The sequence below is a fragment of the Osmia bicornis genome, chromosome 1, assembly GCF_907164935.1.
Source record: "Osmia bicornis bicornis chromosome 1, iOsmBic2.1, whole genome shotgun sequence".
Taxonomy (NCBI): Eukaryota; Metazoa; Arthropoda; class Insecta; order Hymenoptera; family Megachilidae; genus Osmia; species Osmia bicornis.
The window spans coordinates 7,488,337-7,506,336 of record NC_060216.1 but is presented as its reverse complement, the minus strand read 5'-3'; the positions used below and the strand labels follow the sequence as shown (position 1 = coordinate 7,506,336).

Sequence of the window (18,000 nt, the reverse complement as noted above, 5' to 3'; positions counted from 1 at the left end):
CCATTTTACCCAAAACACGCGGATGTTGACGATCACGATGGCTCGCGGTTTTTCTTTTATCTCTATTTCGTCGAACGACTCATGGGAGACATTTTCAAAAGGTACCATTTGCACCGTAGAAAATTCATCGGCTAATAAAAGGTGCAAGACGAGAGCACGACATCGTGATCGTCGAAACGGCATCGGGATCGACCAGCCCTGAATAAAAAGTTCGCGCCCGACGTAGGCCAACGAACGCGGCCAAGCGTTTATCGTTTGTTCACCGACAGAGTCGGAACTTTTCAGCAACCACGGGAACCATTCACTATGCTCCACACCCTCGCCAACCCTACTGAATCTTTTTTCTATTCCAGTCTGTACGGTTACCAATTTCAACCACCAACGTCTTTTATTTGTACCACCGAGGTCCGACTATTCGGTTAGGAAATTTTCATTCGGTCCCCAGCTCGATCTATACGATTTCGCGCTCTATTTTGTTTCGTCTCTAACGTTAGGTAAAAATGTCTTAGCCCTTAAAGGTCCAAAAGTATTTCAACTTTACATACTGCTTGGTCCAAATTATACTAAAGATTTTTATATCAAGTCAGAAGTTTTAGTCAAAATTCATTGATATATTATTAAAGTAATATGACACCAATAACAATCAAAAATAATAAAATGTTTTTTGCCGAAATATACGTGGTATTCGATCCAATAATAATAATGTATTGCGGCATTGGACCGTTAAGGGTTAGAATAAGAAAACACTCGAAACGTAACTTTTGTCTAAATAGAAAATCTTCCGTAACTATGAAAATAACATAAACCTACTTGAATTCGTGCAACGCGGTTGACATTGTCGAAGGATGGCCGTGAAACTGAAAGAAGGAACGAAGGCTGAAGTGGTTGACATCGTCGATATTAATCGTCACTCGACAAGACCTCTCAACGGTTTGAAACTCTCCATGTAAAGCACGCAAGTTCAATCGTCGTACGCTGTTCATCCTCGGGCGAGAATTCTACCTAGCGGATCTCCCTTTTTTTTTCCTCCTCGATGCTCTTTCCATGCTCGTTTGCATACGCACACGAGCGAGCGAGACGTTTCCCCGTTTGTCGCGCGGCGGGGCAGCCGGCATTAAAAACCACCCCCTTGTTCTAGACGAACAAATCAGTGCAAGCGGAACGAACGAAACTCTAGCCCGACGTACGAAACGAACGGCCTAAGGGTGATTTTAACGTGTTGTTCTGGGACGAGCGACGAGCCGAAACAGCATCCTCGGTTACACGCGTCGCGGAATGTCTACACGCTTCTACCGACTGTCACAGTAAATGATCGTCTGATTTTTCTTCCTGGTATATCAACGCATTGGTGACAGTGTGCAAGTACACGCCGTAGAACTATCGCCATAAAATATATACAAAGATTCTTGATAAGAAATCAGGGACTCGAATTGCAGTAGCAATTTTTTTATATTTATTTGTAATTTCGAGCCAACAATTTACTCTCACTTATCACCAATGCGTTAAGAATTGTGTCATCTGATCCTCCTGAAATTGTCTTCCACGTTTCTACTGGCATCTCTCGTTCAGAAACCTGACATAGCTTTTCCAAAAATCATGAAAGCTTTCAGGGATTATTATCGTTTTCTTTTTGCGCCTGAAACGTGCCAGAGGTGCATAGCCACCCGTCTTTCGGTACAAACAACGTCAGCCGTGTTTATCGTCAAACACGGTATGAATTCGTTTTTGTTTGTTCGTTTATCGAACTGTCTCGTTGCGCGTAACTCGGTTGATATTCGTGTACACCCTCATACATACAACACTCAACACACACACATGCGCGCACTTGTATCCTATAGGTCGGTGGCACTCTTTGGGCATTACTCATGTAACGCTACGCTATCTGCTACCCCCGGTACGGTTTCTCAATTATTCTCAAACAACCGTGGCGTTCTGTTCTAATACCTCGGGGGCAGTGAATATCCTGCCTCCGCGCGGCTATCTCTCTCACCAGGACCAACGAGCCGAGTTATTATTGTCGTTCCACGCCACTACGTCCGTGGTTCGGTTTTCATAAAATCAAGTGTGTCGGTTAAAGAGCCGTACGTATGAAAATATTGGCGAAAATCAATTTCGAAGACAGCGGGTTCTGTCTGATCGATCGGAGTCGTCAGGTGTCCAATATCAGAGGGACAGTGGCAGGATCATTTTGACGTATAAATAAAAGGGTGTGAAAATTGAATCGCGTAGAACGTTTCAAATATTATTTAATAAACGCAAATATACGCGCATACGTATTCAAGCACAGTTTTATTTGTTGTACGTATAACGTAACCTTCATAAACAAATTGTTTGCATTTTGCGGCTTTTATTTACGAAGCACGATCAATATGATTATACATCCATCGTAGTAGAATTACGGGATATCGAATAAAAATTTGTGCTTGTATATGTAACGATTATGGCGAACTCGTTAAATCGTTCGATGAACCAGGCAATATCTACGAAATCACCGATCGGCTTCAACGATCGATCTACCTTTTATTAACCTCAACTAACATAAATGGGTGCTTTATTTCATCAACGTATCGCCATTCATTCGCACGATAACCACGTCGAGGTACTCGTGACTTCGTCAATATTAATACGATCCTATTCGTGTAATGGCGTACGCGTAATGACGCGCGCGGCAACAGAGTTGATAAGCACCGTCGATGTTATCGCATTACGTTATCCCGATGTCCATTACGGACAGCGTAATGCGTGGGTTACGTCGGAACCGATACCTACGAACGACAGATTCGGCGAGCTTTAATAAAGTTAATGGACTTAGAAGGGTGTAATCCTTCAAAGCACGACGGATCGTATCGAAACGAGAAGTCGCGTTAAACGCGCGAAATCCCTTCATCGATAAGCGTTACAATTTTATTCCCGGCGAGATTTTGTTCATTTCCATCGGGAAGCTCGCAAATCGTCGTTAAAAGCATGGTTTAATCGTTATATTGTACCTTGAATTATCAACCACGATGGCTAAAGTTCGCTCAAGTGCAGATATTTCAGGCATATCCGTAAGATAATCTGAACTACCGTGGAACAACTAGTACGAGGAGGAAGATATTCGCAAGCAGAGGAGACTCGAGTGAAACCCTTATTTCAGCGGTCGAAGCTCCTCGAATTTGATCCTAGTTACCTGTTACCTTAGCAAAAGATTAATTCTACAATATTGCTAGGCAGACTAGATTTTAATCTTCCATTATCACTCTTTTTCGTTATCATTGCTCAAAGACAAATTCAACGAGTATATCCTTCTTGAAGGATCAAAATGCGATCACAATACATTGAAACGCGCATCGATCGTTCAACAGGAATCAACAGCAGCAGCTCCTGGAAGAGGATCGCGGGGAAAAGAAGACACGCGTATAGACGCACAGTGACACGTAGCTATCACACACGCTCATCGCTTGATCTTTTTTGTTTTTTGTGCAGTTCCACCTACGATAGCTCCCTTTAGCTTTAACAAGGATCTCTCGGAGGGCGTGCGTGCCCAAGTAACTTGCATGGTCGAGAAGGGCGATCCTCCGTTCACGATCGCCTGGTCCAAGGACGGCGAGCCGATCGCCGGGCCCAGTTCAGCCGGCTACGGGAACAGTCGGCTACAGACACCCGCCGGGCTACGCGTAACCAACATTGACGCCCATTCCAGTACCATAGTTATCGAACGCGTCAGCGCTGCTCACACCGGCAACTATACTTGCCTGGCGCGCAATTCGGTGGCCGAGGTCCTCTGGACGGCCGAATTGATCGTTCGCGGTAAAGTAGACCATCAGAGACAGCCGAGCTTGAATGTTGACGAACGAAAGCTCGTCGACGGACTCGTTCATCGGCGTTATTCTTCTTCAATGCCGTTCACCATCACTCTTTCTTTAAATTGCACCGCAGCGCACCTTTTATCTGTCATACATCAGGCTCACGCTAAAAGTTCTGACAATCTTTACGCACAATGATCGTCTATTCATTAAAGCTTCGTTGAAATTCTCAGAACTTCCAGAGTGGCCATTTTATCTTATCGAAGTTTTACTATGCACGGAGTGGTTCGTTGGAAACGCTTTTGATACCAAAACGATTCGATAATTGTCATTGAATAATCGAATGTATTTTTAAAGTGTTTCTAATTCCATACAAACGTGAAAAGGAATTCCACGCCGTTAACATCAAGGTGAACGATTATACGCTCGATTTCCAGCGAACCAGTCCGTGCAAATTTATATTCTCTATGGTTATTGTTATCATTGGTATTGTGTAATCACTTGTAAACGCAGCCGTGCAGCCGCCGCAGCAACCGCAGCCAACGCAGTCGCGAATTATTCGAAGTAGCATGCGACGTATTGTCAGCTAGGGCTGCGGATTCTTTCGTTCGCGAGATATACATTTGTTCTCTCTGTTATCTGTTCTTATCTTACACAACAGAGATACGATCGATCAATCGTCATTGCGTAACAACGATCGACACGGTTACCGTTTTTTATCTTATTTTTCTTCTTTTTTTTTTTTTTTACCATTCCACGGCAACTTGTTACGTCAAGTAGCTCGCAAGGCGGTGATAGCAATAGGGGACAAAGCGACAATGAGAGAATCGAAACGATATTTCAATTTCACGATCGAAGGTTCGTTTCGCGTACGAACGAGTCGAAATCGAGCGAAAGACGAATCGAATGGAAAAACGCAGCTCTAGATTCGGTATCAGAAACGATCCGAATAATATGCAGCAGCAGCAGCAGCCGCCCAGCCAGCAAAGCGACGCACCAACGCACTTGAGCACCGCACAATATGATAGCGTTATCACTATTATCACGGTTATACGTACTATGTCTAGTTGTGTATTTCACAGACGCACTATCTATGAAATCGCACCTCTCCCTGTTTTCGAGTTCGACGATGTACCGCGATCCTAAACTCCACCCTGTCTTTCTAAATGAACGGGAATTTCGGTAAGTGGCACAGCATATGTGCGGGGACGTATTGATAGTTCGACAAGGTGGAAACAACGATCCCGGTACTCGTCGAAGGAAAGGGATTCTGCATGAAAGGGCACCAGCCACTTTTGCAAAATTCGGCTTCGGTGTAGCACCACTACATCTTGAATTTAGCGCGAGTACCAGCAGCAGCCTCGAAGTTCAAACTTGAAGCACCGAGTCTCCGCTCGGATATTACTTAATCAGCACACGCATATATGCACACACACGTTCTGTTAATTTTATGTTCGTTACGTTCAATCTTGCCCTTCGTTTTTCGTTCGATTATTTCGTTTATGGAACACTTGGCACACACCACCCTTATCGTCTCCCTGGAAATTATTCCGGTATCCAAGCGATCACTTAGCCGACGATTATGTATTGCACTTTATTCGATGTCGCGTGGCGAATAATTCAATGGTTCGAATGACATATATTGATTTTCTTTCTGTCGATACCTCATAGAGGTATCCATAAATTATTTGCCACGTGTTATCATTCTAATAATTGATCGCAAATAATTGAGCAGCACAAATATTTGATTAAGACACAAAAGGCCTTCTCCACTGTTCTCACGTGTATGTACGCAAATGCACAATCACCGCATTGTTCTTGAGTCAAAATGTCCGCACAGCACTGATTTCTGCATTGTTCTAGTTCACTGTGGTTGTCCACGATGTTCACAGTTATTTTAGACCACTTCTGTCACGGACCGCGAGGAAAATTCTCGAGTTTCGCACTGTTCGTTCTCTAACTTTCTCTCCTTCCCTTTTCTCTGAATTTCGAAGTCTCGTATACCTTTTCACGTCTCCTAATTTACTCCTGTCTTGCCTTCCGCGCGATCGACGAGGGTAAAAAGAACAGAAGAATTCGGTACGATCGACGAACGTACCTTGACGTAATTTTTTCCTCTCTCCACCTCGATTTTCCCTCGTCGATCGTTCGTGCACCCTTTAAATTACGTCTTTTGTTTCACTTTGCGCTGAAGTAGGAAGTTGCAGTAGGCCAATTCGAGAAGTTCGCTCTTGCCTCGGCGCAATAAGCTTACGACGCGAACTCGATGGCATTTGAGACGCTCCTCCTCCCCGTAAAAACCATCCCTTCGGTTTTCGTTCGAGCTTCTACCTGGTCGTTTTTTTTTTTTTTTCATTTTTTCGATCGCGACGACTAGGCAGAAATTTTACAAACTAACAAGCTCGACCGCGATAATTGCTGGTAAAAGATGGAAGAGAAGCTCGACTCGAGCTAGGATCCATTAAAAGTCGACGAGATTTGCAAGTGAAATGGGAGGAGGATGAGGAACAATGAAATTTCAGATGCCACCGTGCTCGTTGCGTTAAAGTCGCGAACTTCAGGCTGACTAACGACCGGTGTTGTACGAAATAGTGCCACCCCGTTGGGTGATGGAGCCCCAAGATGTCCGCGCTTCAGAAGGAATGTCACGACTGGTCCTTCACTGCCACGCGGACGGATTTCCGCCCCCGGCAGTCTCGTGGCGTCGTGCTAGCGGCAAGAAACCCGGCGATTATCGCGACATTGTCATACACGAACACACGCAGGACCTGAGGATACATTCGAACGGGTCACTGGTGTTCGGTAGAGTTCAAGAGGACCACGAAGGGTTTTATTTGTGCGAGGCGGTTAATGGAATCGGCGCTGGACTTAGCAAAGTTGTACATCTGACGGTGAACGGTAAGACGTCTTTGATGACATATTCAAACGAATTCGTTAATCATACTCGATGATTATTCGACACAGTGCCGGCCCACTTCGTGGAAAAACATCGTAACCAAACAGCTAGACTCGGCTCGAGCGCGTCGCTGCGTTGCGAGGCGAAAGGCGATCATCCCTTAAAAATACTATGGAAAAAGGCGGGTTCGCACTTGGAACAGAAGCTGTCCGATTATCGGTACACGCTCAAGGAAGAAAACACCACCGACGGTAGCATCAGCACCCTTGAATTCATCAGCACCAGCCGAGAGGACAGCGGAAGATATTTTTGCATCGCCTCGAACGCTTACGGCCGCGACGAGATGACGATCCATTTGTACATACAAGGTAATGGGGAACGAATTTATCGTACAAGTTTCCGGTGAACCGTGCATATAAAACAATCGTAAGGATCTCACCTTGGCTACGAATTATTTACGACATCCTCGGTATCGGCGTAACGACTCGTATAAATCAGACTCGCGAGGAAATATCGTGGAAAAATCGAGGAATTCCTGGGATTCTTGGAACACACGTAAATGGCGTTTAAAAAATAATTTGCAATTCACTGAAATTATTATTCGAGTATTATTATTACAACAGCAGAAATGATACAAACAGTTTAATTAATGCTTTGTAGAACTTCCGTAATTTCATACGTGCTGCAATTTTTCTAAGAATTCAATTAATTAAATTCGAAGTTATGCACGAGCGAAGTTGAATTCGTTGAAATTTATTAATAAATTTCAATTTTATGCAGCAAAATTAATAAACGTTAATTTTTCATTGTGCGAGATTAATTGGTGCACGAATACGTTCTACATCCACAGTAATTGGTCCTTTACCAAGAAAGCTTTTGTTACATTTAATGGAATAGGAATTTGTTTTCAATAGAAATCAATACGTGATTCCACATTTCATCTATTGTTATCTAAAAATCGAAGATTCCGATTAAAATTTTTCATTTTAACGCCTCGTATAATTTCCGATAAGGACGTTATCGGCGTAATGCATCAACCACTTACGATGAAACAATTTCGATAATGTTTCCAAGAACACTCTTGGTATTTGCATATAACGTTGTCGCGGTACGCGTAATTATCGTAATGTGTACCGTCGCCTGGCGACTCGTCCATTTAATTTAATGCGTTTTCGCCCAAGTACCGAGTGTGTACCCACGACAGACGAGATAACCACACGGCGGCTTAGCCAGACCGCAAAATGAAATACGTTTCGGTTGAACGCTTCGTGTTGCGCAACGACACTGCGACAGACGTTTCATCGGGGATCATGATGCGGCTAACGAAAGCTATTTTGTTGCCGGAAACTGTACAGAACCGCCGGATTTCCCGCGAAATCTTCACGTGATCGAGAAGGGAAGCCGCTACATCAACATCAGCTGGACCACCAGCCAGGACGGGAATAGCCCGATAACGCAGTACATCATCGAATACAAAACTGATACTGGCAAGTATATCTAGATCGTCCGTTGATGATTTTTCAGAAAATTCAATTTACGTGAGAGATTGACAATTGACGCTTCCCTCCTCTGGTAGGGGAGACCGGGATCGAAAGTAACAATTTGATTTCGGACTATAATTACGCAAAAATTATTATCTTTACAAGAAAAATGTTTGTGCCAAAATATTTCATAATTATTTGACATTATTCAGTCACAGTAGTTTCATTTTTTAACAAATAATAACTAACAATAAGTAATTAAGAAGGAACCGAGACCGGAAAAAGTAGCACAACCTTTCCTTTTTATATCAAAATATTTATTAACTAAATTGTAATAATAAACGGAGAGAAATAAAATAACTGTGTTCATATAAAAACTAAATATAAACGAAGTTTTTTAAAAAATTACAATAGTTTTACTTGATTACAGATTATTCAGTATTAAAGTTATTACAGACGTATAAATCACGTTATTTAATGCATTTATCGTGCACCCAAACCTCATATTCCATGTACTGCATGAAACTGCATGCATCCCGTATACCCTACTCTTATTTTTATCTATTCTACATATAAAATCTCTAAAATAAGTATAATTTTATAAATAATCCTCTGTATAAGAAGTATCAATTTAATTCTATACCACTGTGAGCGTAGCATCTTTTATTTGAAAGCAAGCTGTTCCAGAGACTCAACAGGTACCTGGAGCCTATTTCTTCCCACTGATCCAGGCGATTTATGTTGCAGAAGTGTGGCACGATCACACGTTTCACACGGCAGTGCCGGGAACACAAGCACACGCGCACGTGAACGGTTTGCGTCCGGCGGTTTCTTATCAATTCCGAATTTACGCGGAGAACGAACTGGGCCGAAGTCAGGCGAGCGACGTAAGTATCGCGGAAACTGGAGCAAATATTTTTCACACCGACAAACCGACGATTCGAAACTCGTTTCATACTTGGAGGCTCCGTTTCAAAGCGTTCGAACGACCCCACGATGCGTCGGACCGCAATTTTCTTGCTCGTTGAATCGCTATAGCGATAAAAAATTATACGATATTTCATACAGTTCACGTTTCCCGAACCATAAAAGGAGGAAAAAATAAAGGATAGACGTAAAAATTTAATCTCACGTCGTATCTTGGGATCCGTCCCTTTTCCAGATTTTGGAAACTACGACAGAAGGAGAGAAACCGGGCGGACCACCGAGAAATCTCAAGGTGGATCCTGTCAGCTCGACCGAGTTTAACGTCACCTGGGATCCACCTGATCATGATTTATGGAACGGAGAGATACTCGGCTATCACGTCGGCTACAAAGAACATCGGTAACGATCCAAGGGAACGGGCACGTTTTAACGACCTTCTATCGATACCTCACGAATACGTTTCCTATGCCACGATCGCATTCCAAATTGCAGCCGTGTGCGGCTTTCTCGAATAACACGCTGATACTCTATACTTTTCTGAATCGTGATAAATAACAGGAATTCGCATTCTCTGCGTTTGCTCGTTCATTTCGTTGGCGAAACAGTGACAGCAAAATATTTTTCAAAAATCTAGTACCCGTACGCGTTGAGAAATAACCTTTGCACTTTTGAACACGGCTTACGGTCCAGCATATACAAAATTCATTTTTAGACCCTTATAAAGATTTAATTAAACGTCTAGGTTGACAGCAGATCAGTACACGTATAGGACTGTCGAAAGGCGAATTTCGACGGCCAGTGTCGCGTTGGGTCTAGCCAGGACGTCGATGCCCGGTAGACAATATCAGCTGACGAACTTGAAGAAGTTTACAAGGTACAGCGTGGTGGTGCAAGCGTACAACGCGCTCGGTCAAGGTCCCATGACGCCGGAAGTGGTTGCAACCACCCTTGAGGATGGTAAGAAAAACATCAACCTTGATTCTCTAAATGAAGATAACTCCTATGAATTTTGTATTCTCATGTAATATTCATGAAACGCAAAAGTTCTTAATATATTTGCTGAAAGACAAACGTTGAAGATTTGTGGAATTGGTTGGAACGAATTGGACAAACACGTTTTAACGTCGTTTAAAAAATTCATAAAGAGAATAATACTCGAGGCTCGCAGGGCTATCATAAATTCCGCCATGAATACGAACCGCTGTATATCCGGTCGAGTCTCGAATAAATAATAAATTCAGGAGTCGGCGAACCGACAGGCTGGAACTGATCTGCTTGCAAATAAGTTCTTTAATCCTGGCATCGCGAATGCGGCCCGGTTAAACTCCGAAGTGCTCTCTACGGCTGCAACTTCCGCCAGCCAGCGCCCCGTTCCTTACGGACATCTCGTGGTTCTTAACACAAATAAACCGACTCACTGTTCAACCTGTTCGCAATTTCAATCTTTGGTCGGATTTTAAAACAGTCTCGAAATTTCAGTTAAAACACATTTCACTGTTGGTTATCGTCCTGTTCCTTTCGAAAGTTCAATTAAAACTTTCGTAAAATTGAAATCCTACAAAGAAAACCCAATTAATGTTCACTGCCGCGGGAAGGAATTATTTTCTGCAAGGTACTAAATCAACCATGGTGGTCTCGTACTTTTGACCAGTAGCGTATACGCGTTCTAAGTCAATAGAGTACTAATTAAATCTGACATAGCTCGACATAATTGATTCCCGACACCGTTGAAACGTCCTTAGTGCCGAGCAGTCCGCCGCAGGATATACGGTGTACAGCGCTGTCCTCGCAATCACTGCAGATCTCCTGGGACTCGCCTCCCGAGTCCAGTCTGAACGGGATTCTAAAAGGCTACAAGGTCATATGGGAGAACGTGGACGCTCTGACCGAGTCCCCGAAGTCGGAAATGAAGATCACCAGTGCCTTGACCGTCGTGATTCACGGCCTCGAGAAGTACACGAATTATTCTGTCCAAGTGTTGGCGTCGACCAGGGCCGGCGACGGCATCGCCTCCTCGCCTTTGTACTGCGTCACCGAAGAAGATCTACCCGAGATGCCGGCCGGCGTGAAGGCGGTCGTCAGGTCCGCGACATCAATTATCGTCTCGTGGCAGCCACCGCTCAGAAGCAACGGCAACATCACCTCGTACAACGTTCATATCCGTTGGCTCGGCCCGGAGGGAAAATGGGACACTCGGCCACTTCCGCCTCATCAGACCAGCTATCTGGTGGAGAAATTGCACAAGAAGAATCAGTACGAGTTTAGCATCGCGGCGAAAACCTCGGTGGGCGAGGGTCCTCAGACTCAACCCATCACGATATCACCTTCCAGCGATGGTGAGGATTTGTTTCAAAAAGTTTCTGGGTTCAAGTTTGTGGCTACCTTGATATCGTCTCCCTTGTCTCTCGTAAAACTTGCTTTCGGTATTTCTTCGTTATGCTAACGAAGGTAAAGTTTAGAAAGGTTTCTATACTTCGAGATATAGCTTGATAGATAGCGTACATCCGTAGCTGTAAGGATAATCCAGATTCGAATGTAAGCTTTTCTCTGTTGCAAAGGCAACGATGCTGATGATACAACGCAATCGTTACAGTTCGCGCAGCGATATATTCGTTCGGCACGGTGCTGGTTGTTCCATGGAAACAGAACGTGACATTGCCGTGTCAAAGTGTTGGCAACCCAGAGCCGTCGGTGACATGGAAACAATGGAGTCAGATAGTGAAACCGTCGAGCAGGGTGTCCTTGTTACCGGAAGGCTCGCTGCAGATCATGGACCTCCATAGGGAGGACAGCGGAAATTACACTTGTTACGTGAAAAATCGTCATGGTTACGATCTGATCACGCATCGTTTAACCGTGCAAGGTACGATCGATAGAGAATTATATTTCCGAAGAGAAATTATAAAAATAATAACTTTGTTGTAATGATTTTACAGTTCCTCCGGCAGCTCCCTTTCTTCACGCTACAAGCGCGACCAGTAATTCGATAAATGTCCAATGGAAGAACGGCGACGATGGTGGTGCTCCGATCAGGGGTTACATTCTCCATTACAAACGAGAATCTGGCGAATGGGAGGAGGTTAAAGTATCCCATAAGATCAACAGTTTCGTCTTGTCACGGTTATGGTGTGGCAACGATTACCAGATGTATCTGACGGCGTACAATCGTATCGGTATGGGTTCCCCTAGCGAGATCGTGAAGGCGACAACGAAAGGCTCGAAACCGGAAGACTCGCCGAGCAATGGCGATAAATTCGTGACGGTGAACGTTTCGTGGATCACCCTTCATCTGAGCACGTGGAACGATGGCGGATGTCCGATCACCTATTTCGAGTTGGAATACAGGAAGAATGGTGAAGACATTTGGACGTTGGTGTCGAATAACATCGAGGTACTTGAATTTAAAAGAAATTCGTTTCCATATTTTTTCAAGTGAGAATGCCCCTTTAACCGGTCGATAACTACTCACGATGGGAATAGAGATCGACCTCGAGCAACGTCGATCCTCTCGTTTTTTACAGTAATAGCTCGAGCATTCGTTGTTCAGGTACAAAAGACATACACGCTCAGTGAGCTACAACCGGGAACGACCTACGACATCCGGATAAGGGCGCACAATAACGCGGGTTTCTCGGTCGCCGAATATAGAATAACGACCCTGCAGCCGCATACCAGCAGCACAGTGCCAGCCGTCGAGATCGATCACTACATTCCTCAGCACACATCCGTCTATTCGGATCTGAAGCTGATCATCCCGCTGATACTGAGCTCCTTGGCGTTCATTGCCGCAGCTGGTGCTGTGTTTTACTGTTTCCGGAAACGTTAGTAGTAGCCTCGTCGAGAGATACATATTCAAGTAGACCGAAACCTTCTCGTTTCGCGTTACCGGTAACGTTTGATGACGATGACCGTAGGTCCGTTTATAGGGGAAATGGCGAGTCTTCACGACGCCCAGACAGCAGCAGCGTTAGACAATAAGCAAAACATGGAGCAACGCGAGCAGTATTACGCGACGGTGCGCAAACCGCTTCGCTCGCCTATACACGAGATGGCTACCTTGGAAAAAATTCCAGGTAAACAGAGAACGGGAAGCTTATTTAATTTCTTCATTTGCGTTATTCGGAAAATCAAAGAAATATTTGAGAAAAAAATCGCTCATTATTCCTCCTGTTAATTGACGCGGTATGAAACAACAATTTTTTGTTCACCGCGATTGAATAACCTTGACGTTTCGTTTCAATATTTATACGTTTATGCCGGAGGTTGAGGAAAAATCAAATATGCTTTTAACACCTCTACTAGTGCAATGTAAACGATTGCACCTGGTATTGAAATTGTTACACGGTCAGCTTTTTTAGTTTTCTAAAGGGACAAAATGATCGAGCGTTGAAACGCAGGAAGGAAAACGTATTGGGAAATGGTTGCAGAATACTCGGAGGAGATCTATCCGTACGCGACGTTCCAGCTGGAGGAAAGTGTCCCACCAGGAGGTGATAGCCGATGTAATTCCGCGGCGCCTCTTCAGACGTTCGTCTATCACGATCCTCGTTTGTCCACCGCCGACACTCTTCAATTACGAGAGGTATCGTCTGCCGTTCAGTTTGCTTTTGTCATTTCACCATCGCTTTCCACCGTTCGCCTTTCGTGTCTGTTCACCGAGCATCGAGCCAATGGGAAAACACACTTGCGCACACAGCATGCCTCTTCCTTCGACCTCGAATTCACTAAGTGGAATTATTTCAGATAAAAGTTCGTACGTTTCCACCGCGACGTATTTTGATTAGGCTAAAAATAAAAATTCTCGATTACATAACGATCGTATGATCATAAAACATTGCAAGACTGACAATCAGAAAAGAATTTCAAAATTTTCAAGAATATATACGAACTCTTATCTCTTTTTCAAAAAAATCATCACAAACCTCGAAAAGCTTTGCTTACTTCCCGCCATCGTCACTGTACATTTCCATCACGCTGAAAATAGATAATCATCGATAATAAGGAAAGATATGTGTAACAAACGATCGAAGGAAAAACGTAAAAATTCCGCTTCAGCATGTCGCATCAGTTTCTGCTCCAATCGCGTTACGCACAATCCTAATCGCAGTGTATCGCGCGTGCACATCCGCCTACACCACGGGGCTGTTTACAAATTGTCTGGCACGAGAATTATTTGTACATAAATGAATTTTTTTTCCGCGAAACAACCGGGAAAGAAGACGCCGGAACGTCGACTACGAGTGCCGTCGCAGGTGGCGACGAAAGTTTCGCGATGAATTGAGTAGAAACGCGCGAAACGAGTAGAACAGATGTGCATCATTATAGAGAATCGATCATTGTGACTGCTGGTCCCACCTTGCTTCGTTTCGCATCTGTCCTGATCAAGTCCATCGAGGAACCGCAACACCGATGCAAACGATACTTCTTTACATTGTATTATATATATATTCGCCATTCTACACATCTCTCGCCAAACTCTCTTGTCATAGCTCGACTAGCTGTAGAATAAGAAGCGTACTATTACATCGAATCGATTTATAGAGAAGAGACAATAGTGTGGACCGTGATTTTGTAGATCACTGCCATTCGATATCTAATATTTAACGAAATTTTCTAAGAGGTGATTCGAAGAAAATACTATAAAAGCACGATTTGGAAGATTGCTAATCTCCGCTCTGGTTAGGATTTATACGAGGGTTGATCAAATATAAACGACGATACGAGGTGATTCTAAATCATCCTACACACTATGGGACTTGCCTTTAGACATGTCAAGATCGAGTCTCAGATGAGACGGTAGTTATTCCATCAGCAGCCGATTTACATTGCGACGTAAGATTTAGTATCTGAGATGTGTCTCCAGGTAAATTTCCCGTTTCAGAGCAATCGTTATAGTTAAGAGAAGAAGTCTCGTTCAAGTTTGATCAATCCTCGTCGGCATCACGAAACGTGTGAATCGATGTCTCTGATCTAAAGTCTCTAGTCTAGCCGCTACTGCTACACGCCATTAATAGGAACTGTTATAGTTGATGGGTGATCGTTGAACGTTGAGAAATGAAATATGATCGGTGTAGCGCGTCTCCTCGTTTCCTCGTGCGATGTGCCAATTCATCGAACCAATTCCGTCTGATTGCAGTCGGATTGCAACCGGTACACTAAGGTGCGCGGAGGCCGTTCGTCCTCTGCGCCGTTGCACAAAACGCACAAGGTCAGTCAGGGCAAGTCCGAGTCGGAGGAATACGACACCCTGGGCTCGGATAGCGACACGGAAGTCGGGACCAGCAGCCGAACCGAGTCTTCCAATCACCTCGTCGATTCGCACCACTCGGTGTCTGCGGCCGACTCGCGTGTCCACAGTATGCAATCTTTTCATCCTTCTCTATTCGCATTTCAACGCCATCTTCTCGTCCTCTATCTTATCTGTACGATGATTCGTTTGATCCCTGTCTATCGCCGCGCTCCTCGATCCTACTCGACGACCTCCCTTTGATGTCTTGTCGCACAAAGGGACGGTGCGAGCGAGAGGAGGAGCGTCGCGAGACGTTTCCACGCACCGCAATATGTACCACCGGACATCCGTTTCCCCCGTTGCCTGTCTACGTTCGTTAGAGTGCACCGAACATGTGATCGAGTATTTCACGCTTGTTTGTTGCCGTCGCGAGACTTTGGAACGGAATCGGCAGAGGCTTACAGAGAAGCTTCGCGACTAGCTCGCTTCGTTGATACGAAGCAAATCGACCCCTCTGTATTTCTGTTTACAGACTTCCTGTACCATGGACCAGAATCTAGCACGTCTACAGAACCCTCACCGATTTTTGAGAGAAAATCGTTTCCTGGAAGGGGAAGACCCAAGTAAGTAATTCTTCGTTTCCGAATGATTTTCATACGATAGAAGAACGATATAATTCGAGGGATGTTTGATCAGGATGTTACAGCTGGCGCGTCATACCAGCGAGGAGACCCGTTCCAACTTCGGCCCAATCTCCGGGTTTAGCAATTCCAAGCACCAGTCGAGCACTTCCTGTTCCAATCGGGACCAGGAGCGTGACGGATCAGGGAACTTGTTCATCCCCAAGCTGGACCCACCCACGGGCTTCTCCGACGCGTTTGAGCTAAGCGAGGCGGAATGCGACCTCGATCGCGGCCACAGTAGCCAACGAAACGTCCGTGACTTCGTAATCGCGGTGTAAATAATTGAATTATGTAGAATCTACGATGGAATCTCCACGATCCTGCGAAACGAACGAAATCCCAATTTAATTGTCTCGATGTAAAGATAACGAAAACTGAAAAAAAAAGAAAAAAAAAAAAATAAGAACCGTGGTCCGTCTTTCGTTAATTACAATGGCCACTGAGAATGTGCTCGTCAGAGGCCACTGAGTATCTGTTCCCTGCTCGTGTTCCTGGCCTACGTCGATGGGAAAACGTGAATCGTATCCTATTAGATGAAACGTATTGAACTCGACCATGTGTTCTTCAAACTGCCATTTCGTTCGAGCCTACGACCAGGTGACGTTCGTTTTTTGCTACTTTTTCGTTAGGTTTCGAGCGAACCACGATACTCCCATCGCTACGAGGATTTGATCGATATCCTCGATACGCAATCGGAGAACTTTATCGATCGAATTAATCGACTGCCATTTTCGTTCGAATGAAAATGATCCTATCAGAAATAGAGACTTCATTCGTCCTACTTTTCGAATCGGGTCATTTCTCGCGGTTGTATGTCGGACAACGTTTCTACACGATTAAGACGTCCGTTCGAGTTTAACGTAAAGACTGCGTCAAGAAAAATACACAATCGACTGTAAGTGTGACAGGGTTGGACTTAGCCTCCCTAAAGAAACGCTCCTATTATATCTCTGTTCGTAACGAAACTTTCGATCGTGATAAGTCGATGAACGTCCTATCGTTAAGACTACGTTTGCAGATCAAGACGACGGTAAACGATTTCATTGTGTATCGAGTACATATCCCAAGCGAGCAATACGCGATTTGTTACGAGTTTACTTGGTCTTCCAATTTCGTAGATATCGTTTTTTATCTACTCTATCATTTTCACCGTCGTCCTTTACCGCCAGTCTGCACGCGGTTGTTTTCATGTTTTAACACGAACAAATCTGTTGTATATGTATAAATAACAAGGGGAAAGAAGTAACGTTAGGCCGAGAAGAAACATGATGTTCGTCGTTGTCCATCGGTGTCGTTTCAATTAACGCGAGACTGAAACGTTTAGTAGACACGTGTAGCGTAAAAACTTGACGTTGAAAAGAAGATAAAAAGAAAAAAAATAATAAAATAAATAAAAGTAAACTATTGTCTGTAAGATGTCTGTACTTTACCATGCTGCTAATTGTACTTATTGTACCTAATTAAAACGCGAATTACGAAATCGTTCGAGCGACAGTTTTATCGCGTCGATTAACGATCGACGGACCGTGTGATATCCCCTGCGAAGGAATAAGGAAACAGGCGGCAACAGGAAAAATATATGAAAAAAAAAAAAAGAAAGAACAAAAGCAGAGTACTAAGGAATTTATTCGACTGTCGTTAAAGAAAAATAAAAAACGCACCCACCGAGTCTATACGCATGTGTTGTCATCGAATCAGTTTCACTGTACAACCATAATCGATCGTTCACTCGGCAACGTGACGATGATTTTTGAGTCTGAGTGCTCTCTCGTTATTGTCGGAACCGCCGGGGGGTCAACGGGCGCGAGCTAACCCCGGTGGCTACGAATGAAGAGATATCGATCTGTTGACAAATCGTATACTTTATAATATATGAGAATGATTTACCACGAAATTCGTACTATTGTGTTTTAGACGACTTTAGATTGTTTATATTCTATTTACTTTGTAAAATATACAACACTAATTCCATAACGGGACCGCTTGTTTCACGATTACT

At 44.0% G+C, this 18,000-nt stretch overlaps 1 protein-coding gene across 13 annotated transcripts in view; it reads left to right on the top strand.

The window, feature by feature from the left end:
- The window catches only part of LOC114875474 (Down syndrome cell adhesion molecule-like protein Dscam2), a 151,562-nt gene extending 133,615 nt beyond the window's left edge, over positions 1-17,947 (top strand). For 7 of the 13 annotated variants that reach the window (XM_029185793.2, XM_029185795.2, XM_029185792.2 and 4 more), the window contains 16 exons: positions 3,466-3,789; positions 6,378-6,683; positions 6,750-7,049; positions 8,037-8,168; positions 8,910-9,049; positions 9,325-9,488; positions 9,832-10,046; positions 10,832-11,425; positions 11,683-11,952; positions 12,026-12,480; positions 12,637-12,910; positions 13,004-13,162; positions 13,517-13,671; positions 15,226-15,445; positions 15,851-15,941; positions 16,015-17,947. In XM_029185793.2, the coding sequence (XP_029041626.1) occupies positions 3,466-3,789; positions 6,378-6,683; positions 6,750-7,049; positions 8,037-8,168; positions 8,910-9,049; positions 9,325-9,488; positions 9,832-10,046; positions 10,832-11,425; positions 11,683-11,952; positions 12,026-12,480; positions 12,637-12,910; positions 13,004-13,162; positions 13,517-13,671; positions 15,226-15,445; positions 15,851-15,941; positions 16,015-16,279 (4,064 nt within the window). In that variant the 3' untranslated portion in view covers positions 16,280-17,947. Of the gene's footprint in view, positions 1-3,465; positions 3,790-6,377; positions 6,684-6,749; positions 7,050-8,036; positions 8,169-8,909; positions 9,050-9,324; positions 9,489-9,831; positions 10,047-10,831; positions 11,426-11,682; positions 11,953-12,025; positions 12,481-12,636; positions 12,911-13,003; positions 13,163-13,447; positions 13,672-15,225; positions 15,446-15,850; positions 15,942-16,014 lie in introns of those variants that run through there. The other 6 variants (XM_046287931.1, XM_046287927.1, XM_046287923.1 and 3 more) reach the window with 5 other exon arrangements.
- The last annotated feature ends 53 nt before the right edge of the window (positions 17,948-18,000 follow it).